Genomic DNA, 25,055 nt, shown 5'->3' with positions numbered 1-25,055 from the left:
AATATCACCGGATAGTCCATCCATGAGGACTAGAAGCAGAAAAAAAAAGACTACTTGTATGAATTCATGCTTTAATTTTTCTCTCTGTGAGGATGTGTTGTGACTTTGTGTCATGCCACTTGTATGCTACCTATACTGGTATTTTTTTTTTTTTGCCTACTTCTCGACAAATGATGCACTTGTGTTATTGATCAATGGATGATATGTTTTATTCTTGTTGTCTAAGTTGTTTTGTTGCCTGTGTCATGATTATTCCATTTGCAGCAGACATGGGGAGAGTGTGATGTTGGCATGGGACATGAGAATGCATTCGATTGCCTGTTTTGTATATATTCAATTTGTTTTGTTTGCCGTATACTAGCAACCTCGCAGTGCAATTAAGAAAATTACTCACATAATGAAACATGGGCAAAATGGTCATTTTATACCGTAACGGAGGTCTCCAATAGCATAAAAGAAAGAAAACAAGCTATTCCATGATATGAAAGGAAACTAGAAGTATTCAATGGTGAATAGTAGAACATGTCGGTGATAAATAATTCATTTTCTCTTTTTTTTTCGGGGCCACGACGGGAGTTGCCGAGGCCACCATTGCCGGCGAAGCCTATGGCCGTAGAAGTAGCTTTGATGTTGCATGTGTGCAGTCTGAGATGTTAGCTATGACGGCGGCAGCTTAGCACTAAGTAAACGATGCGTCTTAGTTGCATCATGTGATGTGACTGGGTGAGTGGGTACCATGTACGAATCGTTGGTTCATTGCGTTCAAAATCTGCTGAAACTCTGTTAGAGTGAGCTTTCCATTCGGCAGCATCTGTATCTGTTTGAACGTGTACCATGTATGAATTGCTAGCGGTGTATCAGGAATGAAAAGTGTCGTGTCTTGTTCGATGTTCGTATTCAAATCTGAATCGAGAAAACTTGTGTTCAAATGACAGTTCAGAACGGTCTATTTTTGGCATCAGTTTCACATTAATGGCAGGATTTATTTATTTTACATAAGCAGAAACCACCTGATGAGGCAGCAACAAGCCAACAACCTTTTGCTGATGCCGTTTTTAAAGATGTGAGGAGCTGCTTCTGGTGCTGAGCTAACTATCCTACCTAAACAACAAATTAATGATTTAATGGTGCCGGTACATAGCTCAATTCAGCCTTAAATGTTGAGGCCTGTCTATTTGAAGCTAGCCTTAAAATTTGATTCGGCTACATACATACTTGGATAAGAGGTGGGATATGATTTTATCCTATTATCTAAAAAACTTTAAAATTTGATATCAAGTAGGGTAGGAGTAGGAGTGGCATTGAGATTGGAGAAGAAGAGTGGAAGAGAAGCGGTTGTGAGGAGGTGTCAGCAGGTAGGCCATGTCCAAGAGAAACGTGACGAGGATCAAGGCGAGGATGAGCAGCGTGGCCAGCATCTTGAAGAGGTTGAGCCATGGCGTGCGCGAGAGCAGCAGCTTCTGGCAGGGGATGGGCCGCGGGCCCAGCAGCACGCTGATCAGCCCTTTCAGCCCAAGGCGTGCCCATATGGGCCTGGCGAGCACCATGGGCCACCAGGTGCCCGGGTGCGTGAAGACCACGGACACGCTTGCCATGGCGCACACGGCGACGTTCAGGTTCCCGGTGGGGACGGGAGCCGCAGTCCCCGGCGGGCTGAGCGTCAGGTGCACGCCGAAGGCGAAGGTGGCGATGACGAGCAGGATCCCGACGTGGAGCAGGTTGGAGGACCAGACGTGGTAGCGGCTTCGGTGCCTGGGGTGCACGGTGTTGAGCCCCGCGTACATGAGCAGGCACGTCGCCACCGTCGAGCACAGGAACGCCAGGGTGTTCGAAACGATGAACGCCTTGAACGCCGGCCTCTCCGCGGCGTCGGCGGACCCGGGCAGGGTGAAGGGCGCCGCGAACGTCAATGTCGCGATCAGCACCGACCCAATGGCGCGGTTCTGCGTCAGGTTGGTGTGCTTGCTCAGCTCCCTCTCCGAGTCCCCGACTCCGGTGCGCTTGTTCAGGTACTCGTCCCGCCTCCGCGGGCTGCGGTGAGCTCCACACCACACCAAGCACTGCGCTATCAAAACCTCCGGGTTCTGCATGCAATGATCAGAATTCAGAACAATCTGGCAATGATCTAGGCAATTGAACTGATCCAATGATTGATCAGGAACCGGCCAATTAATACCATACCATTGGGCACGTGTAGCCGTGATCCATCTCGTTGATGGCGACATCCAGCGGCGTCGCGCCATCGTTGTTCATGATGCTAAGGTTCACCCTCACGTCCTGCACCAGCAGGATGGCGATCCTGTCGTGCCCGTGCTTCACCGCCAGATGCAGCGGCGTGTTCCCCCTGCTGTCCCTCGCGTTCATCATCCGCCCGAACCTCGGGTTCCTGCACATGTGCTGCACAACCTTCTCCTTCTTGTGCTCGATGGCGCAGTGCAGGACGTTCCGCCCCCTGTTGTCCAGCAGCTCGTCGCAGTTCGGGAACGTCTCCATGAGCTGTTCGATGACAGCGACCTTGCCCATCTTGGCGGCGGTGTGAACGGGGAAAAGCCCATCCATGTCTGGGATGTACGCCAGCGAGGAGTCCTCCAGTAGGAGCAGGTTCACTGCTCCGATCTTCCCAGCTGACGCCGCGTGGTGAAGAGCAGTGTTCCCACAGTTGTCAACCTTCCTCGCGAGCGTCGGCTCCCAGCACCACAGCGACTTGCTCATTTCTAGCAATCCAGTTGCATGCAACGCATCAGGAATCTAACATCAAAAGTATGAAATGTACAAAAAAATGATCGGCACTTTTACCTTCGTTGACAAGGACGGCAGCATGCAGGGCGGTCTGGCCATCTGGTCCGGCGTAGTAGGCCGGAGATTTCACCCCGTCAGGAGGAGAGCCTCTGATCAGGATGTCAACCATGTCTTCGCGTCCTAACGCGGCCGCGAAGTACAAGGGAGAGAAACCCTTGCCATCCACCACGGCGGCCAGCCCACCGTCTGCGGACATGAGCTTCTGCAGGACGGCGTCATGGCCGTTCCTGATGGCCTCGTGCATCGCGGTCCCACCCTCCGAGTTCCTCGCCCTCAGCATGGAATCCTCGCCGACGCATGCGCCTTCCCGCTCGGCGGCGTCATGCTCGATGAGGTAGGACACCACGTCGACGTGCCCGGCCCTCGCGGCGCAGATCAGAGGCGTGTTGCGCAGGTTGTTCCTGGACTTGATGAGCGAAGCGTCCAGGCCGCACATTATGCGGACAAGCTCCAGGTAACCACGGCCGGCGGCGGTGTGGAGCGCCGTGTTCCCCTCCGAGGTGACGCCTTTCAAGCAGCTCCGGCTGCCGCCCTGCTGAGTACCTTCTGGCTGCAGCTGCAGGTGCGGCACGACTCCATTGCCACTGCTTCTCAAACCCAGAACACGTTCTAGGAGGGCCTGGTCGCCGGTCGCGGCAGCTCGAAGCAGCTCGTGGTTCATTGTGTGTGGGATGTGCCGTGCTGTTACCCCAGCTGAAGGGGTCATGGTCATGGTGTGGTCTGAGCACGGCATTGGTTCCAGTGCTCCTAGCTTGAGGGTAACCGACTCCTAATTTCTGATGCTTCACTTAGAAGTTTAAGCCCTCCTGTTACCCGGTATACATATATATAGATACATATATTTGCACGGTAATTTACCCTAGAAACAAGAGTCAAGCACACAACCGCGTAAGTGAAGCCACTATCACAACTTTCTACATCAAAAGTTTTGGCGAAAGTATGATAACTGCAAATAGAAACGACTATCTGACTATCTTGCACCAGATGACAATCAAAAGCGTGGAACCAATGGACATCACATTTCATCGAAACAGATATATAAAAAAACGAAACCTGTAGTCTACAAGCATGACATTATAATTCAATTAACATATATAGAGCAGTTTGAAGTTTCATCTTATCTGCTGAAAGGGGATCGGAAGGGACAAAAACATATCTATTTCATGACATGGTGGAAGTAATAAATAAATTAGGCCAACAAACTCACGTAATCTAGTTGGATTGGATCCAAGATGGAGACTAGTGAATATAAACAGAGATGTCATGGTCTTGTCTGATGCAAATCTGAATAAGCAACATATAAGATAAGATGTACATCAGTGTCCTGCGCTCATGAAAAAGACAGGCCATATAAGTAGAGTTGGTTTTTAACAAGACCTAGTTCATTGCTCCTGGCTAATATTTTCGGCTCTGAGCTAATGAAAATGATTGGGAAGGTAACAATGATTAAAAACTATTTAAGCATTTTCGTGGAATACAACAGAAATAAAGGCAATTGCTGACCTTTTACGTGATGCTGTGTCTATCAGATCACGATTTTATTGGAAAAACTTTGACCACATCAGTACATCACAATTCAGTGCCATAATATGCGAACAATGCTTCTATGAAAATGAAAGGGCTTGATTTCCAACCACGCGGTACTCCAGTATTAAGAATTCTTGTATCGTTGTGATGCAATGCATGGACTGCTGATTGTCTATGTCTCTTCCGAGCGAAAAAGATACAAGAAATAGAAGAGATGCCAAAAAGCAAGTTTGCTACCTTCATTTGTATAACTCGTTTGCATATGGCTTGTATTTGTCGTTGGCTCATCTGAGCAGTGTTAGGTCTCCCTTCTTATTTTCTATGCTGGTAACGATAGGGGGGTGGCGAGCTGCACTGCACCCTGCATCCCACCCTAGATGAGACAAATGAAACCAAACACTCTACTATAGAGAAGAGAGCATTAAAGGATGTGGAGAATGGGCTGTGTATATCTTGGTCATACAGAGGTCGGGAACGAATTTTTATACAGTTGTACCCAGGGATTTTAATTTCATTTTACAATATTTCTCTTTCACCAGCGAAAAGAATGAAATTTTAGTCATCTGCTATGTGGATCCTATATATCGGAGAAAGAAAATTTCGGAATTAGATATTTCGTTTGTCTCTAAATTCATTAAATTTGTTAAAATTTGATGAAATTTTAATCCATTATTGTATCTCTTCTTATGACGATAAAAATTAATAAAAAATTCTTTATCAAAAAAAGATGGGGAGAAGAGCAGCTGGCAGCCTGGCACTGCCTGTGCCAATCGAGCTCGAAATGCAGGCAATTGACTCCAGGACCATGCATGCAAATAGCAACGAAATTGCACAGCGATGGGAATGGTCAGGCGATTAACTGATCGGTTCCGTTTCAGTTGCACGCCGGTGGAGTCACAGCAATGGTACGGAAGTTCGGGCATCTCAAGAGAAAAGACTTATATTCGGTGCACTGCACTCCTTTGCGGTTTCTAGACCTTTCTTAGATAATGGAATGAGCAAACATATCCCGGCCTCTGCAGTCGGTAGACTAAAGTAGATAAGCGGAACAAATTGGTTGGCTACTGTCTGTGAGGAGTAAGGTCATACCAGAAAAAGCCTGACCAAATAGACTGGTGAGAAGCTGGTTTTTAAAAAACTGAAAAACTGGTTTCTAAGAAAATAAATTAAAAGCTGAGAATCTGATTAAAAGAAACTTTTCTGACTTTTGACGTGCTAAAAAGTTAAAAATTTATTGCAAAAGTCGATAGAAAAAACCATCAGACGTAGCCAGCTTTTTTCATCTAAAAACTAAAAAACTCAGCCCAAACAAACACAAAAAGATCAGAAGAAGAGCAGAGTAAGCAGTAGCTACTACCGGTGGTGGTGGGCGAAGTGAATTGAAGTGAAGTGACTGGCGATCCAGTCAAGATTGGTACTGGTGCTGGATACTAGCGTTTCTTGGATCATGGGCCAATCTTACCCTCTCGATCGGATGGAATGGAAGCCCATGTGCTGGGGCGCCTGCAGGTGCAGTGCAGCCCTCGACCACCTGAATCGATCGGCTACCGCGGCCGAGTGTTTCAGAGATGCTAATCATGCATTTGGTGCCGATGACGTACAGCGATGTCTGTTACGATTTGATCAACCAGGACAAGCTTGACCTCGATGAATTAGTACTTCCCCTTGCTTTGACTCGATAAATTAGTAGTTCTCCCCCTGCACGTACGAGCAGGGCAGGACTCGTATGAACCACGAACAATCTTCTGTTTCCTCAATCCTCACCTCCTACTTCGCTCCGTTTTTTGATACAGCGTGAGTAGATCTTGGAGCTTTTGATACATGGCTTTGGTGAACGGAGCAGTGACCACAATATTCATGCTCCTTTTCCCAACCATGAGACGGCACTGTCTTGCTAAGTCTGATACCGTCTGCTTCCAAATCAATGCGTATGAACTAATGAAGGAGGCCATCAGCACTGGCTTAGTGGATTTGGTGTACGTTTCTTTTCGGTGAGAAAAAGGTGAGATTTCATGGAGCACGTACACTCATATGAAGACTGAACTGCACGTATGCCCTTGGAATTGTACATGCGACCTCGTACTTGAACCACCTTCGCAATTTCGTAGACTCGCCTAATCGCAGTGTAATGAACGACGACAATGCATCTGGTAGCCAAACCTCATGCACTGTTTCATCTCTGGACTGTCATCGCTAAACTTGCGCAGCCACTTTGGTTTTGCTCGAACTGTCTGTTGCGTAATCTGACTCTAGGATTACGGGCTTGTCGCACCACTGCAAGCTACAACCTCTAGAGATTCTGCTTCTGCAAGATTCAGATTACGGCTGACCATGGAGCAACGTTCGTCCAGAACTGTTGCTTGGCAGGGAAGAGAAGGTGCACAGTTTTTTTTTTTTTCGAAATGGACGGCAAGAGGGATGCCGCAATTATATTAGAAGGAAAAGGAAAGGGGGATTACAAACACAAATAGACGGCGCCCCAACAACAAGTAGGGGTGCACGCCTGAAGCACAGACTCCGAACGAAAACCCAGGAAAAAAAGCAGGGTCGACAACCGGAAGTTTAAGAGGAAAACACAGAAGCTAGGGCGGTATTGGTCTATATCCTCTTTTATCCGGAACGCCACTTCAGAGACCGGGAGGATTTTATTTTCGAAAGTTCTCCGGTTTCTTTCTTTCCAGATATTCCACCAAAAGAATATGACGAAGCCGTCAAAAGAACGTCGTTGGTTGCGAGCCACCTTCCTACGCGTTAGCAACCACCATCTTTTAAAATTTTGCTGTTCTCGCATGTCTGATAGGTTCTGAAGGTTGAACCAACTGGTGACCACCATCCACACCTCTTTTGTAAATGAGCAGTCTTTGCCTAAGTGATGTGGTGTTTCGTTTTCAGCTTGGCATAATTTGCAAATTGGATCATTGGACCAGCCCCTTTTCGCAAGGTGCACAGTTTTGATTCTGAAGTTTCATCAAAGGCGTCCCTGCGACAGGTTACGATTTGTTTTCCCCTCTCTACTTCGAGTTGCTCTTGTTCTATACTTGTCCTACCTTTTTCCCGAAATATACTAACTGTACTTACCCATATCAGCCTTTCAGCAACTTGTGGTAGTTGTTTTGGGCTGTTAGAAACCACGTATACTCTATCCAATCACAAATAAATATTATTTTGGATCACGTGCAGTCAATCGTTTCAAATTTTGGCTATAAATTATTGAGTTTGAATATTTAAAAATGATGTAGGTAAATTTGTTTTGAAAAATACTTTTATAACAATATATTTTGTTATGTTTAATCAATATATTACAAGAAAAGCAATGGTTAAAGTTGTATTTTGAAAATCATATCAATATTTAAATCGATACTTATTTGTAGTTGGAGTTTGTTGTCATGTCACAGCATCGTTCACCAACATGTATGATATGCTTACGTGCATATGGTTACAAGAAGAACTTAAAAAAAACAACATTGAATGGATGCATTGATGAACTATGAACAATTGATCAGATACTAGTTCAGAAAGTGGAGAACATTGTGCTGTTAAGTAGGTCATTCACGATACTAGTTTTTTAAGCATCTCTAAGAGACATTTTAAAATTGGTTCTCTATATTTTCATATAGGGAGATATCTTAAAATATTTTCTCCCTAAACTCTTCCTCTCTCTAGCAGATACTCAATTTGTGACTTCCTATATTCTAAAATTGGATCACGTAGACAACTTCCAACCGGTCCCTCGTACACGCCTTGTCCGAATCCGCGACACAAGCATGTGCCTTGTCTCCCTGCCGCCCCTCCCGTCTCCCTTCCAGCACCGCCCCTCCCCTCCCCTCCACTTCCCAGCACTGCTCCCTCGAAGCGCCGCACTCTACTGCCGCCTCTGTCATCATGAACCATTCGCGGGAAGAAAAAGGAGAAATTGATCTATTTTGCAATGAGTCATCGTAGTTTTCTCATGCAAGAGGTCTTGGATTCGTCCTCATCGGATGATGACAATGAATTCATTATTGCAGCAGCATACATAGTACAAATCAATATTATCTTGACAATGAATTGCACCATAGCGGATATATCCTTGGGCATCAAGTAGTTCATCGGAACAGAGAAACAGGGTATTTGAGACTGTATCAAGACTACTTCTCAGATGATCCTACGTACAGTCCTACTTTGTCAGGCGTATGTTTGTAATCAGTACATATATTTTTATTTATTTTTGTTGTAGATCGTGATATGTATAGCTCATTCTTACCATACCTACGCATGTTTAGAATAAGGTGTTCTCTATTTGTATACATAATGTGTGCTGTAGAAGAGCATGATGACTACTTTGTGCAGAAAAGAAATGCAGTCGATAAACTTGGGTTAAGTTATTTGCAAAAGATTATTGCATCATTTAGTATGCTAAATTATGGAGTAGCAGCGAATGCTACAGACGATTATGTTCGTATCGGAGAAAGTACTGCTATAGATAGTCTGAAAAGGCTTGGCAAATCTATTATCGAAATATTTAGAGACGAGTATTTGAGATCACCAAATGAGAATGATACTGCTAGATTACTTGCACTAGGAGGAAAGAGGTTTTCTGGAAATGCTAAGATCCATAGATTGTATACATTAGAAGTAGAAGAATTGCCCGACTGCATGGGAAGGTATGTACAATGACCATATTCATGAGCCTACAATCTTTCTAGAAGCCATTGATTCACAAGATCTCTGGATTTGGTATGATTTTTTTGATTTACCTGGGTCTCATAATGATATCAATGTTCTTCAATGCTCCTTACTGCGAAGCTAGCTAAAGGTCACACTCCAAAAGTAAATTATACCATCAATGGTCACAATTATACAATAGGATATTACCTTACAGATGATATATATACTACATAGGCCATATTTGTGAAGACCATACAAATGCCACAAGGCAATAAGAAGAAATATTTCTCCTAAGCGCAAGAAGCAGTTAGGAATGATGTGGAACGAGCATTTGGGGTTCTACAAGTTTGTTTTGCCATTGTTCGAGGACCATTGCGATTTTAGGATCAAGAAACACTCAGACAAATTATGAGAGCCTGTGCAATCATGCATAACATGATCATTGAAGATGAGTAAGATGAAGAAAATGACTTCAATTTTGATGGGGTGGGAGAAACTGTGATAATTTCCCATAAATGTACGCAACTTCATGAGTTCATTGAAGCCCACAAAAAATAGAGACAATGAAATTCACTCATAGATTTAAGCTGACCTAGTGGAGCACCTGTGGCAACATCATAGAGACCAGTATTAATGATAATTATATTTTTACAGTGCAAGTTTTATATGGCTTTATGTCCATTTTTTATCATTGAAGTAGTAATCATTTTCTTATTGTCATTTCGTTGCTAAGACATTGGCATATCTTTCATTTTTATATTTCTATTCAGGCAGCAACTGAGTACATATATTCTCTATCAAGGGCACAGCCTGCTCGTTCTCTCAGTGGTGTTGGATAGCATAGCAGTTCACTAGCAACATCAGTGAACATCCAGATGATCCATACATCCTAACCATTGATACAAAACATATAGATTGCAGTAACAAATATTAAAAAAGCTGCCAAACAATTTGATAATAAAACTCCACACAAGTAGCTACTTAATAGTTTCATAATAAAATTACACACAAGTAGATACTTAATAGTTTCATAATAAATTACAGACAAGTAGGATAATAACATGTAGATTGCAGTAAAAAATAGTTCATCTAGTAGCTATCAACCCGAACTATTCAATCGTCGAGTCATGATCTCATCCTAAAACTCATGTAGTATTGTTGTTGCGGGCTAGACATACCACTAATGTCTATCGTTATAATTCTCTCTTCTTCCAACATTCTCTTGAACTCAAACTTTTTGCTCTTTAACTCTAGATTTTTTGTCTCAAGTGCAAATCCTCTCTTGTTCCAGTGCATATGCTTATTTGTATTTCTCATCTTTCTTGAGCCCTTTCTCTGCATCAACCTCTTTCTTCTTAGCCTACAAATTATCTAGCGCCTCTATGTACACAAGATCTCCACCTTGATGTTATTTTTCTTTGTCCCTCTTCTTACATATTGGTTTCTTCGATATAGAATACTCTGGAGTTGCAGTTTACTCTCATCATGGCTAATAGGAGTAGATGTAGTCAGACTTGAAGTGTCAGATGTCTTTTATTTTTTGTGAGATGGCTTTTGAGTCTGCTTATCAATCCACTTTGGATGTGTTCGTAAGAAGTTCCAGCAATGCATGAATTGAAATGATTTATTGTTCTTATCTTCCAACTTGAACAAAGTGCATACCTGCATCAGCTATACAAGTAAAAAAAAGTCAGTACGTTTAGCATCAATTCATGTAGATATATTGACAACAAAATTATAGTGAAACTTATCAATAACTTGTCTTGGTAAGACACTCCGCTTTGCTTTCTACTCTCAATTTGGCTTAGACATCTGACAAACTTGTTGACATTTTCTTGAATAGCAAACTAACGGTGCATGAGGAATGTTTGGATGCGATCTGAGCTGAATTTCTTGTTGGAGTGAAAATAATCATAAATTCTCTTCCAATATGTAGAACAAATTTGATCGGTGTTCTAGACTGCATCCATACTAATATTCAGCCATGTCGACACCAATATTTCATCTTCCTTCTCACTAAATTTTTTTGATCTTTTTTGGTTTAGTCTCACGGTGGGAATAACTTCCACAAGTGGTGTTACTTGCTCCTCAGGTGGGCTACTCAGTCCATCCCAAGCCAGTTCATTGCTCCCCTTATTCATCAAGATAGTATAATATCCATTTTCGTCCATAGTCCCTATTAAATTTATAAAAGTGTCAATTGTTTTAGAATACTATGTCAGACTACTATGCAGTTAGGTATATATTTTCACATGATAGAAACAGATACAATGTCAAAGCAGACATGGACACATAAATTTCATTTATAACAGCAAATGCTAAGCTAATAGTAAAGTAGTCATTTGTTTGTATAATAGGTACCTGAAAGAGATATGCTTAACTATAATGTCTAAAAATCATTGTAACATCCAGTTGAACCAACTTGGAAGTGTCCTTTTCCATGCATATCCCCTGAGCAATTACACATATCAAAGTATAAAGGATGTCACAGCACGCATAACTCAGGCTAATGTACAATGTGATTGGTATTTCTATCTTTCTCCCTGACCATGTTGCTGGCTACAACCCTGTGTTCACAAGGCATTTCAACTGGATACTAGCTTTACTAAAATTCTAGAGTGCATTAGGATATTTCTAGTACACAATCTAGATTCAAGACAACCTTTTTGTCTATTTGATTTTACCTTCTTCTAATGGGTACTTGGAGTGGGAGGAGGAGGAGGAGGTGTGGCCGGTGGAGGTCGCCACCTCCGATGAAGTCGGCCGTGGGCCAGGTGGGGCTCGTCACGGTCAGGGGTGGCGACGGTGCGCGTCGGGAGGGCAGGTTGGTGGTGGCTGACATAGCATGACCTTGGAGCGACAGAGTCAACCTTAGAGCGGAAAGGAGTGCGGGAAGGAGGAGGAGGGGAACGGCCGGTGGAGGTCGCCACATCCGATGAAGTCGTGGGCTAGGCGGGGGTCATTGCGATCGTGGGCATCGATGGTGCACAACGGGAGGGCGGGGTGGTGGCAGCCGGTAGAGCACGTCACTTGGGTGCCCGGTTGGCGCGGGAAGGAGAGTCCCTGCCTTGGAACCTGATGGGGTGGATAGATTGGGAATGAAGCTCGCTCGGTAGATGTAGCTAGGATAGGGGTCTGTTTAGGGGAATGGTAAAAATAGGGATCCTATTTAGGAGCTGTTGGAGGGTGTTTTTTAGTCAAAAATCTCTAAATTTGCCAATAGGGAACAGAATGTGGTGTCACTTGGAGATATTGTTAGATATTAATTAGGTGTTTGCATAAACAAAAGGATGATATGACAAGTAATTTAAAGATGAGAGAGAATGAGCTTGTTTTTTATAGAAGAAACTAGCTCTTTGAACAATCCTAGATGATTATGAGATAATAAATTGCTTTGGAACATCTCAAGAAACTAGCAAGATACATACACATACATTGCAAGCTTATTCCTTAACATTAATTTCTTATTCTTTCTCCTCTTATATATCATGTAAGAAACAAAATATTAGGAGTGTCCGTAGTACCAACTAAGTATCGAATTTTATTACAATATTTCTATCTCACATGTATACCCCTTGATCCCTTCATATGCATGATGCCGCGCTGTCTCGACAAGTATCATTTATACAAATTACTCCTGAACACGATCAAAAGCAGAAGAAAAAAAGAGTGCATAAGCAATTACGGGAGGGATACCAATTAACAGAGGAGTTAAAAAATCAAGGCCTGCAGAGAGCTGCTTCCAGTCCTTGGCAGCCCAACGAATTGCTCCACACATCGTCACCGCCGGTGACGCCGTCGTGGAGGCCCATGGCGTCCTCGGGCAGCGAGTCGAACGGCTCGTACTTGGCCTCCTGACCCCACGTCGACGGCAAGATCAAGTCGCCACCGTCCGTTGGCAACCCCAGCGAGTCGTAGTACCTCTGATCCACGCTGAAGCTGAACTCCCCAAACGCCTCCGCGCGCGCGTCGGGGCACTGCAGCGCTGTTGCCCCAGGCTCTGCGCTCGCCGGTGCGGTCAGCTCGCCGAACCCGTCTTGGCTCGTGAAGGGCTGGTCAGGCGGCGGGGCGTTAGGGCTCATGTCACTTGACCCACTGGAGGTGTCGACGGATTCCGGCACGACGGCGCGCTGCTGATGGTTCAAGAACTTGGCGTACAGCAATGCCAGGTCGATCGTCGACCCCTCGGCGCCCACGGCCGGCTTGTCGGCGCCCATCTGCTGGCTCATCAAGTCGGCCGGGCTGCCGACCATGCCTTCCAGGAGCAGGTCCGGCCGCAGCGTGCCGGGGAACCGGTGCGAGAACGCGGCGCCACCATCGGCCGCGACCGTGTCGACGGCCATGGACCGTACCGACTTGCCCCGCCGGTTCTTCCGGCATCCGCCGCCGACGGGCACGTTCCGGAGGGAGCCGCCTTTGGTCCAGTAGCGGCGGCAGCCCTTGCAGAAGTACCGGGGCTGGTTGAGGCTGTAGTTGTTGTAGTAGCAGAACTTGGTGTTGGGCGAGTCGCAGCGCGGGCAGTTGGGCGCCACCTCGACGTTCGGCCGGTACCGCCGGTGGTCGAGCAGCAGCGCCCGCCGCCCGGCCGCGTATTGCAGCATGCTATCACAGTGAGAAGACAACATCTTGAGAGGATTATCGAGCTCACAAGATGTGGCGAGAGCTTCATTTGCAGGGGAGATCAGTGGATGGGCGGGTATATATATGTGGGGGATCGGAGGGCGAGCGGTTTTCATTCTATGTTGTTGGTGGTGGTGCACTGGTGCATGTGCATGCGAGTCTGTGCTAATCACACTCGGATGTGTCTGTCCAAGCTGCGAGTGTGGCTTTTGCGGTCCTTCGGCAGCTACAGAGATGCCGATATCGCGTAATGGCGCCATAACAGCCATGCACAGTGCCATCCATTGATGGGAATGTAGAAAAAAAATTCAAGTTAAAAGAGAGAGCCTGAGCTGGAGATTTTAATTAGCGCTAAGATCGGCATCAGGTCACGATCACAAGGTTTTAATATCTCGCGACATTGGAGGAAGCAAAACTGTACAACGAAAATATATGCACTGCCACAATGGCTTGTGAGTTGTGACTATACAACAACCATGTTTCGCCCAAGCTAGCTAGATACATATCCCGATACTGCCAAGATACATGTATGCATATTAATACGAGCGCTGTGTGCGTACGTGTGTGCATGATTGGTGATTTGGTGTTGCGCATATGAGGTACTACTACTTCGTTCTCCGAAACCGTAGCATGCAGGGCCATGGGATGGGCACGCGCGTGGTGCATGGTAGGCATGGTCGTCGGCATGCGCTCGACCGGCGGCCAGGTAGGCAGTCGTCGCGTGGTCCGGGATGCTTACGTGGTGGCGTTCCTCGTGAAGCCCCGGGACTCGGGAGTTCGAGAAGTAGATGCCTCGTGATCGCCTACGTTTATCGGCCTTTTCGTTCTGTTATCGGTTGGGTCGCGCTCATTCGATCGGGGGTGTACGGTGTACCAACATGTAGTGTGATCAGTGATGTATGCATATGATGCACCCCCACACGATTACGCATTGGGGCGCAACGCTTTTAATTTTAGCAGTCTGCGTCGCCCATTGGATCGGTCACACCCCTACAGATATGTGTGCTCGATCTGAGCACCGCTCCTGCTCGATGTCAGTAACTGGCTCCTCATTTCAATTCGAGCTAGACCTATAGCTAGATATATATCGCCAAATCGCTGCCGGCTGCCCTGCCACTTCCAAATGACACCTCAGGTTCGTGAATTGAGCATGAATACGTGTTGATCTATATCCTATATCCTACAACCAGTTAGTCAGGAACGATCAATCATGCGATGCTGGCCGATGATGCATGGCCGGCCAGGTCCACCCACCCACTAAGCAACGGGGCCTCACTCAGAGGACATGCCAAACCAACCTGCACAGTACAGCCTGACCCACCCATCAAACAAACACAAACGGGGCACTGAAATGGATGCCAAGTACGCGTACGCTCACACGAGAACCTGCCCCCGCCACGAACGGACCTGCAGACCCCGTGCGCTCGAGCGAGCGAGCGACGTCCGCCACGCGGCCCCCGACCGAACGAACAGTGCCAACAAGCTGGACCCGTCCACACAACGACGCAGCAGTACAGTACCGCTGCGCGCGCCAGCCGCGGGCGCGGGCGGCCAATCAATAGCCGTGCGTGCCCCAACCCGGCACGGCGCGTCCTACCGCCGCGCGGCACGGCACCGCGACCCTGCGGCTCGTGATCAGCCGTGTGCACGCCGCAGGGTTTTCCTTACCCGACGTGGGGGTATGGTGCGGCCGGCGCGCGCCTTGTCCCCGGTTGAGATCGATCGGACCGCGCCTCGGTCTCGGCGTACCGATCGATGGCTAAGGTGCTACGGGGTCCCGGGTGGTGGAAAGATCAGCGCGGGTTATTAACTCCGGGTGAGCGACCGGTGGCAACGGAAAGCCACGCCGCACATGGGCGCGCGCGACGTCGGCCAGTCCTGGACCATCCGATCGCTGCGCAATTCGGGCAAACCAACGACCGCCGGGCGCTTTGACCCGGCTGTGCACCAGTGCGGTTTCGGACATACGGAGCGACGGGTGGTCGAGTTGCTTCCTCGAGCTCAAGAGTTTTCTTGCTCCGTGCAGATTCTGGAGCTTCCTGATTGATGCAGATTATTGGCTCCTTCCTTTACTGTATAGTAAGTGTTTTATAAGTACTTGCTAAGTTCCAAAGTAGTGAGGTGGGCTGACGTTTCTAATGGAATGCTGAAGGCTCGACATGAAAAGCAAATATATATTTCTGCCTCGCCATCAGCAGGAACTAACCAACTCATGTAAATTCGTCAGGAGCAATATGTTGCAAATTTTGATCTAGATGGACTGGATCTAGTATTCTAGGCACGCCATGGCCACCCTCTTCCGTGCAAGGAACCGGCGCAAGTCAGGATCTGCCGTACTGTGCCGCGACTGTGTTTCAACAGATGACATGTTTAAAAATAAAAAATAATATGTTCCAATGTTTTTAAAATTAAAAAATTATTGAAATAATTATGAAAAATTCTAAAATGTTATATGGTGTAGGTGACACTATCATCAAGTTCTAAAAAATTTCAACTAAAAAAACACTTATGCAATGAGAAACAAAAAAAGACAATGACTCTACACCACATAATTTTTTTTCAGAATAAGAATTTGAATTTTTTGTTTCTCATTGTACAAATCATTTTTTTTTCCAATTTTTTTTTGCAAAGTAGATGATAGCATCCTCTATGCCACATAATTTTTTCAAAAAAATTCATGACTTTCTATAGTGTTTTGAATTTTGAAATTATTGGAAAGCAAGTTTTTTATTTTTAAACATGTAGCCTCTTACAAACGATAGGGCAACAGTAGTCTAGATTTATAATTTTTTAAATGGACATATATATTTGCAATCTTTTATTTAAAAATAAAAAATTGTGATCCAACCGGCGCAATGTGGTCCAGGGGTCAGGTCAGTCGTGGGCCCGGTCGAGAGTCCGATCCGTTGCCGCGACCACATGCAGAGTAGTGTGGACTATTGGGCCTGATGGAGAAGAGGTGGGCCCTTGGACTGTTCAGCCTGTGTGGGCCTGCCATTGTTTCAACCATTTACGGCGACTGTTGCAGCAAGGGTTCCTTTATGCTCGTTCGAAAATTTCTGAATTCTGGAATCACTCTTCAAATTTATTAGTATAATTTACAAAGGTATCTTAATTCTATTTTTGTCAATCGTCCAAAAAATAATTTTATTGAATACAATTTTTTTGCATCATCGGATAATCGGGGTTGTCATGAGAATTTTAAGATTTAGTTCATATGATTTGAATAATAATACAACCTCTGTCTAAGTACGCCGTAGTTAATGTGGATTACAAATGTTGACAAAATAAGGTGGAACAGAAATTGACACCAGAAATCTCATGAACAAAAAAAAAAACGCAGGCGAGCGCATGAGGCCTATGCTTTGAACGGTTCTGTCCTGACGCGGAACTGCTCATGCCATCGCTTGGAGGGCGCAGGCTCTTATCATGAACAGATTGCTCTACGGTCATCATGGTTTGGCTAACGTACTTAGCTAGCTGACTGTTGCTGTATCACTGCCTTTCGCATCACATTTGATGCTCCCCTACGTGCGAATGCGACAGACACAGAGCCAGCTTCTGCACTGCTAGTCTACTACACTCTACAGCAACAGCATCTGTGCATACATAGCGCCAGAGCAAGCTTTAGCACACTCCAGCAGACAGCAGCTAGAACATGATGGCTCATGCTAACTGCTCCGGCTGGGCCGGACGGCCGCGCTGCAGACGTTCGTACGCTCGATGCCTTAGCCTGCACGCCTCCCCTGATGTCGCCGCTCGCGCATAAATGGCATGAACAACCGAGGCAGCGACCAGCCAATCAGTGCTCCGAGGAAGAAGCCGCCCGGCACCCAAGGACAGCGGCACGGTGGGAGATCGAATTGATCCAGCGAACTCTGGCAGATGCAGGACGTACACTGTACGTGCTCGCCCATTAGTTGGGCTCTTCAATGTTGGAGCAGACAGCACGGCTACAGAGTACAGTGATGAGAGAGCCAATGCAACAGGCTGGTTGAGATGAACCAGAAACTGCATGCGTGTGGTGCATATGAGAAAGAGACGGTGATCGATCGTTGTCGGTTAGCCATGCGGTGGAGCAGCAGAGTGGGATCCTTGGGAGGGCCGATTCGACCTTCCATGCATGGATCCGTAGATGCTGACATGATCAGCTGCAGTGTTGTAGCTAGGTCGGGGTTACGTGCAGCTGGATACCTGACGACTATAGCGTGGACGCCAATCGTCCACGTCTCGTTAGATTGACAGTATATAATATATATATATATAATATATATATATATATAATATATATATATATTATATATATATATATATATATATATATATATATATATATATATATAGAGAGAGAGAGAGGATGTTAAGCTAACATCCTATCTATACCAAGTGAACCTATCTAGGAATAGGAGCACTTATGTATGGAGGGGTTTTAGTACAAAATGAGCGAACTAGCTAGCTAACTAAGCTATGCTGGAAGGACGGTGCTAGGGGGAAAATCATTTAAAGATCACTGAGACCTTTTATCATGGACTCGTTTTGAGTAAGGATTCTTTTACCTACCTCGATTCAAATTCAAACAAAGACTAGAACCGAGCTAGTGAATAGTACAGTGGTTTTAGATTGACGTTTGAGCAACCTAGTTGGAATTCAGGGGTGCTTACTTAATCGATTGGAAAAAAGTAGTTAGAGAGATGTGGTGAAAGAGTTTAATAAGCTCCAGCAGACTGGTAAATTGGAGGAAACCATGGATAGATTTGAATATTGCCAAAGAAAAGATAACATATCCAATAAAGCTAAAACTCTATCTTGTGGTAAGCTAGGGAAATTACAAAGTTGTAGAGCATTAATTGTTGGAGAAGCTGGTTAGCTATTTGCTCGGTGCTCAGAGGCAAGATAATCTCACTACGATTCCAGAATAGAACCGGAATAGTTAACCAATGGAATAGGTGTAGGCGATTTGACTGTTTCCTTTTCTCATAGATAGTTGTACTAGTACTAGTGGCAATTTGGTACTCCCTACTCTAATATTTAGAATAGGTTGCGTGAGCTTATCAACTTCATTATATAGTGAATTGAATAAAGGAAATATATTATTTATGAAATTGGGGTATCTATTGATACAAACAAGGTAGAGGGCATGACAGCTTGACCAGAACCAGCCAATGTCAGAGAACTCTGAGGGTTGAAGGGCTGCAGAGGTTATTATAGGAGGTTTGTACCTCCTAACATTCGTATTTTCGTTCGTTATATAGCAGAGAAAATCTCCCATTCATCTGTTAGTGATTTCTTGCTTGCATTGTCATTGAATATTCTAGTGTAGTGACTGGGGCTTCCATAGTCGTTAGATACCTCCTACACACCCTTCTGGGTTGAAGATTCCTACTCCTTACTATGAGCAGTGGGTGTTACTTAATCGATTGGAAAAAAGTAGTTAGAGAGATGTGGTGAAAGAGTTTAATAAGCTCCAGCAAACTGGTAAATTGGAGGAAACCATGGATAGATTTGAGTGTTGCCAAAGAAAAGATAACAGATCCAATAAGGCTCAAACTCTATCTTGTGGTAAGCTAGGGAAATTACAAAGTTGTAGAGCATTAATTGTTGGAGAAGCTGGCTAGCTATTTGCTCGGTGCTCAGAGGCAAGATAATCTCACTACGATTCCAGAATAGAATCGGAATAGTTAACCAATGGAATAGGTGTAGGCCGTTTGATTGTTTCCTTTTCTCATAGATAGTTGTACTAGTACTAGTGGCAATTTGGTACTCCCTACTCTAATATTTAGAATGGGTTGCGTGAGCTTATCAACTTCATTACATAGTGAATTGAATAAAGGAAATATATTATTTATGAAATTGGGGTATCTATTGATACAAACAAGGTAGAGGGCATGACAGAACCAGCCAATGTCAGAGAACTCTGAGGGTTGAAGGGTTGTAGGGGTTATTATAGGAGGTTTGTACCTCCTAACATTCATATTTTCGTTCGTTATATAGCAGAGAAAATCTCCCATTCATCTGTTAGTGATTTCTTGCTTGCATTGTCATTGAATATTCTAGTGTAGTGACTGGGGCTTCCATAGCCATCAAATACCTCTTGCACACCCTTCTGGGTTGAAGATTCCTACTCCTTACTATGAGCAGTGGGTGGCATAGCTTTTTCTAGAGGATAGCATTGGCTGTCTTGCCTTCTTGATTGTACTTCCTATTAGTTCACGGGAGATAAAACCCATCTGGATTTTTCATAACAATAAAAGTATGGCTTTAGTCGCGCATTGGTGTGAGCGAGGCGCCAGAAGGTGCTTTCTCGTAGAATCTTTCATTGGAAAAGGAAAGAAAGTCAGAGCTCCCTCAATTGTGCACTCTTCATCTGGAAAAAGCGAAAATCCGGTGCAGTTTATGTAGAAAGATTTTACTAGGCAAGAAAGTTATCCGGTCGGTTGTCCGACAATGCTGTAGTTGAATAAGCATTTCCTTTATTTACTTCTAGAAGGACTCGAAGTGAGACCAGAGAGAGAAGAGTTTTCCCGCAAAACATAGCGACTAGCTAGTCTCAAAACAAAAGAGTTTTTTTTACAGTAGCGGGGTTGGGAAAGTAAGGAAAGTCAAGCCCGATGATTCTGTGGGAAGGGACGGATTTTAAATTCCTTTTTCCTTCCTTTTTACGCCACCTCCACCCAATCCTTGAAGATATGAAGCAATCTTATATAAAGACTAAGTGAAGGTTGGTATGGCCCAATCCCATCATTTAAATGAGAGTGGATCGAGGGAATGTAATCTAGACTATAGATTGAACTAGACTATCAATTCAATCTATTCATCCCATCTTCCATTTTAGAAAGTAGCAAGCAGCGAATAAAACGGCTACAACAATAAGTTTCACACTCTAACTCGGAACGGATTTCCCGCATTGAAAGTGTCATCCCCTGCTTTGTTTTAACCGCCCTTCCTTTAAGTTAAAGTATTCAAAACTCTTCCTAGAATTAGATTGTTTATTTAGTATAGAATAAGATAAGAAGGGCTTCATTGCCCCCAGTATTCCCGCATGTAGCTTTGAAAAGAGCGAGGTGTTGTTCAAGGTTCCCTACCCCATTCAACATTTTGCATTTTGGCATAGTATAGTATTCCCCTTCCTTGGGGTACGGTACCATACCAAATTCACTAGGGCCTCTTTTCTCTCTTTTTGTTGGCAACCCCTGTCAATGTATGTTTGATTTGGGAGGCTGCCAATTCTTGAATTTCTTCTCGAGACATCCTCGTCAGTCAACTTCTCTTCGGGATGGGTCGTTGGTCTTTGTGGAGATAATATGTCAGTCGTGGTAGAAGTAGCTCCCTGAGTAGGCATGGGCGTCCGCCTAGATGAAGGGATTTTCTGATCTTGAGGTGTCAGAAGGAGTAAAGGAGATTGACTCTTCTCTGTCATTAGCTTTTTTATTGACACTAGCTCTTTATATAGTCAATTTTTTGTAGGAGTATTGTATCAGTAGGCACCATAAAGCTAACTGTAGTCCATTAAATGAGTAGAGATCATTGGTATTTAATGTATCGTTAGGTTGTGCCAAGTCAAATCAGCGGAGTGGATTTTTTTTTCCTTTGCAGAAAAGAGATCCCTTACCCTTTCTTTTAAAAAATGATGAATATGAAGTTCGGGAGGCTTCAGGTACTATGGATCCACCGACTCCCAATCGAGTTACCTTCTTGGGTCTCGCTGGTGTTGCCTGTAGATTGTGATGTGCCTCGAGATGGCCGTCTCCTGCCCCCCTGCTCGTGGGGAATCCGCTCCTTGGGCATCGCTCTGCTGCGTCTAGCCCGTCCTCTAGATACCTTTGGAGGGTAGGGAGTGTGAAAACGTACTTGCTTCCTTTTACTTCATAGGGCCTTTTCCTCAATTACAAGGTTTGGTGGCCCAAAATTGACTTGGCTTCGCCAAAAGGCCTCATCTCCAAAGCCCGGTTCGTGAGGCATCTCTCTCGCCACAAAATTGTTATGTTGTTATGCTGCTCGTGCAATCAAAACTTAGAATAGAAGAAAAAGAGTTCCCTCGGGACCCATCCTCTTCTCCTTCGCTTGTGTGACTACCATGAGAAGGATTCCATTCCAAGAAGTCAAATAACAAGAAAAAGAACGAGGTCAAGATCTGTTGTTACCAGTACCGACGAAATGTAGAAAGTGCCATCTGGGAACGCAATCTACTACATTAGTTGGTGTAGCCAAAGAAGAGGATATCCCCTTTTTTTGACCCATTGGTCTTCAGACCAGACCCATGCCATAGCTACAAACACTTTTGAGTCAGAGGAGACTGGCCAGATCGCCTTCTTGAGGCTCTCTGGGTTTATCGGACGTCAATCTGTATAGCCACCGGTCAAACACCCTTCTTGCCTCGTCATAGCCCTGAAAAGTTCACTCAGAGGTTAGAGAATGTGGTATGAGTCACTACTTGCCTACTGCTATCTAGGTCGTGAGATCGAAGAAGGTATACTATTAAACAAGGTTCATTCTAGCTTTGCTGCTCTTTTTCTTTTGATTCTTTCTATTTTTATTTACTTGAGCTAATTCTTTACTTGCTTTCGAGTTAACTTGGCTTGGTGCTGGGAATGGAATCACAGTAAGAGACAAGGCTAATGGTTGGTTCTGCCTACTATATTTAGTATGATTTTGGATATCTTCGACCTTAAGAGGTAGTTTACGAGAGAGAGTGCTCGTGGAAGACTTGAGAAATGGAAATATATGCCCATTTTTATTTCCATTTTTGCTTTGGCAAGGTTATTTTTAACAGATCTCCAAATCCAAAAGGCTAATCCGAGAAACCAAGTGAAGAAATAGCTTGTTTTCCTAGGCAATATGAGGCCTTTCACACTAAAGGTAGGAACACCCGAAGCCTTCCCTAAACATGCGATGGAGAGCAGGTTCCCATTGGCTTGTTTTCTGTGAAATACGACTCTTTTAATTGCATTTAACTAACTTGCTTAAAAGATGTCTATAACCGGCGATATAGCCTCGATATTAGGCCTTACTGCTTAGTTTAGTAGACCTGAGGGTCCGAATTGGCATTGCTAAATTTACATACATACATGATAACATATTCTATAACCAGGCTTACCGGCTCACATGAACCTTCTGCCTAGAGATGGCCAAATAGGCCAGTCGTGCCGACCAGGCACGGGCCCAGCTCGGCCCGACCCTGCTACGGCACGGGCCAATAGGCTCGGATACTGTAACAGGTCATGTCGTGCTGGCCCGCGTGCCGCGCCCTAGGCCCACGGCACGGTCCGTGAAGCACAGTACCATGCCGGACCCGCTCAGGCATGGTTGCAGCACGACGGGCCGTGCTGGGCCGCTGGGCGGTGGGGCCGAGCGGCGGGGCGGGGGCGGTGCAACCGGGTAGGGTGGGTGCGACCGGGCGGGGCGGGATGGGGGCGGCGGGGCGAGTGGTCGGGGCGGGGCAGGTGCGGGCGATGGCCGGGGCGGGATGGGGAGCTGCCGGGGTGACCGGGCGGCGCGGTGAGGCGGTGTAGGGGTGGGGCGGGGGCGAGGGTGGGCGATAAGGCGAGGCGATGCAGGGGCGAGCAGCCGGGGTGAGGCGGGCGGCGCGGCGAGACAGCATAGGGGTGGGCGGCCGATGCGAGGTAGGGTGGGTCGTGCCCATATCGGTCTGTCTAAATCGGATAGTACCGTGCCGACCCACCATACCGAGATATCGATCCGTGCACAGCACGGCTAGCCGTGCCATACCGTTCAACCCATCTATCTCATACCTAAATTATACCTACGATATTATATCTTAGATCGACTCAGTAGGCAAAACTTAGTTGACCATCTTTACTTCTGCCCAAATCGACTGGCTCCATCCGACCCCCTCCCCTCCGGATTTCTCGCGATGGCGCCAGGCCAAAGATTTGGATCCGCTCAAATCTTCCTAAATTGCAGCCAAATCCCCCGGCATTTCTCCCAACCGGATTTCTCGCGTATCGATTTGTTTCCTTTCCCGAGCACCCAAATCCCCCGGCATTGTTTCACGCCATCGCCTCCCCTGGTCCTGCTCCTCCCTGTACTCCCACAGCCGCTTCTTGCTCTTGCTCGTGCTGGGGCGCACGCGTGCCCTTGTCCCCCGGCTGGCCACCGCGGAAGACCGAAGCAGGTCAATTTTTCAGACGCAGAGGCGGGCGTGGTGGTCGTCGTCATCGGAGTCGGTGGCGTCGTCGTCCAGGAAGTGTATGCGGACAACGCGGCTGGGGTCGTGGCGGAGACAGAGACGGTGAGCAGCCGTTTCACAACGCCTCTGCCCAAAATCCCCCAGCGGCCAAGGTTCGAGTCATTTCCCCAGACGAATCCGTTCATATGTTCAGAAGATTGTTCCGGAATCTTGACTTGTTGGCTTTACTTCTCAGAATATTTCTTGGGAGGTGCATGTGTTTCAGTTGAACTCTGCCTCTTCAGCAAGTCGACTTTACAAGGTGTAAATTAGATCACTCACTCACTGTCCACAAAATTAGGATACTAGCAGTAGAATTTGATCTAGTGGCAGCTGGAACTCAAAAGGTGATTCTTGACAAGAAGGTACCAAATGCATTTTTTTGAAACGTACCAAATGCAGTTGGGCCTAACGAAGCACTTCAACTGTAGGCCAGAATATGAAGTGTGTAGGAGACAAGCTCTGCGCTTTTTAGGCAAAAGATTTGGTTCGTGCTGATGAAAACTTGTCCGTATAGGCCCCAACAGCCTCGTCTGAAATTGGCACTGCAGCTGCATCCTCTGTTCAGTGGTTTCCAGCACCATCTCTTCACAGATTCAGACCTGCAGTTGCTCGAATCGGCTGTCGAGTGGCATAGAACTGGTTCGCAAATCTGAAACCTCACCACTTATTCGAGTGCAGTTATTGTTTCGATTTCTTGTCCGCTTGTGGTTGATGCTTTCTTATCTTTCAGATTCATTATGAATTGGGGAACATTTGATATATAGAACTGTTGAAACGTGAGGATATCCAAAATATCGGGGCATATTTGTAGTTTTTAAGTTGTTTTTCCTTCGCATTTGGGTTGGCTGGATAAAGCATTGAATTCACACGTTTACAAGCAAATGCATGACTTCACACTTAATAAGTTTCGTTTTGATTATTTTTTACCAGATGCCTTCTCCTCGGCAATTGAAAGAGAGGGTCAGATCTTTCTTGAGATAGACCACCCAAGAGCCATGACGCTCTGATGTTGTTTTGATTATTTTTTACCAGATGCGTTCTCCTCTGCAATTCAAAGGGAGGGTCAAATCTTTCTCTGTATAGACCACCCAAGAGGTATAGCGCTCCGTAGTGGCGTCTGTCCAAGGCCATGGATAGTCACATATAGATCATAAACCAGCGCCACACAATTTTTCATGTGGTACATCCGTGCATGTATATGTTCTGAATAAAAGAGGATGTGCAACGCTGTCACTTCTTCTACCACTATGGACAGCGACGATGATGACTTCGT

General features: G+C 45.6%; 3 protein-coding genes and 1 pseudogene across 7 annotated transcripts; 1 reads left to right on the top strand and 3 right to left on the bottom strand.

Moving 5' to 3' along the window:
- Positions 1-981: 981 nt before the first annotated feature.
- LOC133885301 (ankyrin repeat-containing protein At5g02620-like) lies at positions 982-3,724 on the bottom strand. The gene is made up of 3 exons (XM_062324992.1): positions 2,797-3,724; positions 2,182-2,714; positions 982-2,084 (listed from the first exon to the last, which is right to left on the bottom strand). The coding sequence occupies exons 1-3, from the start codon at positions 3,530-3,532 to the stop codon at positions 1,275-1,277; spliced, it is 2,079 nt and encodes a 692-aa protein (XP_062180976.1). The 5' UTR covers positions 3,533-3,724; the 3' UTR covers positions 982-1,274.
- A 6,348-nt stretch (positions 3,725-10,072) lies between these two features.
- Positions 10,073-11,114, bottom strand: LOC133885333 (glutathione S-transferase T3-like; annotated as a pseudogene).
- On the bottom strand, positions 11,022-13,855 carry LOC133885331 (dof zinc finger protein 4-like). Its single transcript, XM_062325032.1, has 2 exons — positions 12,670-13,855; positions 11,022-11,149 (listed from the first exon to the last, which is right to left on the bottom strand). The coding sequence occupies exon 1, from the start codon at positions 13,851-13,853 to the stop codon at positions 12,693-12,695; it is 1,161 nt and encodes a 386-aa protein (XP_062181016.1). The 5' UTR covers positions 13,854-13,855; the 3' UTR covers positions 11,022-11,149; positions 12,670-12,692.
- A 9,527-nt stretch (positions 13,856-23,382) lies between these two features.
- LOC133883926 (uncharacterized) lies at positions 23,383-24,967 on the top strand. 5 transcript variants are annotated; one of them, XR_009903028.1, is made up of 4 exons: positions 23,383-23,892; positions 23,976-24,041; positions 24,211-24,421; positions 24,713-24,967. XR_009903028.1 is itself a non-coding variant. In XM_062323333.1 (2 exons), exons 1-2 carry the CDS (start codon positions 23,465-23,467, stop codon positions 24,252-24,254), a joined length of 621 nt encoding a protein of 206 aa, XP_062179317.1. In that variant the 5' UTR covers positions 23,383-23,464; the 3' UTR covers positions 24,255-24,967. The 5 variants fall into 5 exon arrangements, 1 of the variants encoding a protein (XP_062179317.1); XR_009903027.1 differs by having other exon boundaries at positions 23,976-24,126; XR_009903026.1 differs by having other exon boundaries at positions 23,976-24,144.
- The last annotated feature ends 88 nt before the right edge of the window (positions 24,968-25,055 follow it).

This window comes from Phragmites australis, chromosome 11 (assembly GCF_958298935.1).
Source record: "Phragmites australis chromosome 11, lpPhrAust1.1, whole genome shotgun sequence".
NCBI classification, from domain to species: Eukaryota; Viridiplantae; Streptophyta; class Magnoliopsida; order Poales; family Poaceae; genus Phragmites; species Phragmites australis.
This window is presented reverse-complemented; position numbering and strand designations above follow the sequence as displayed.

Coding starts and splice junctions, on each gene's coding strand:
- LOC133885301 (XM_062324992.1), bottom strand. CDS start 3,532: ATGCCGTGCTCAGACCACACCATGACCATGACCCCTTCAGCTGGGGTA. Junction 2,715..2,796: donor TGCCGTCCTTGTCAACGAAG/GTAAAAGTGCCG, acceptor CTGGATTGCTAG/AAATGAGCAAGTCGCTGTGG. Junction 2,085..2,181: donor ACGGCTACACGTGCCCAATG/GTATGGTATTAA, acceptor CATTGCATGCAG/AACCCGGAGGTTTTGATAGC.
- LOC133883926 (XM_062323333.1), top strand. CDS start 23,465: ATGGCGCCAGGCCAAAGATTTGGATCCGCTCAAATCTTCCTAAATTGC. Junction 24,042..24,210: donor CAGCAAGTCGACTTTACAAG/GTGTAAATTAGA, acceptor CTTCAACTGTAG/GCCAGAATATGAAGTGTGTA.
- LOC133885331 (XM_062325032.1), bottom strand. CDS start 13,853: ATGGCGCCATTACGCGATATCGGCATCTCTGTAGCTGCCGAAGGACCG.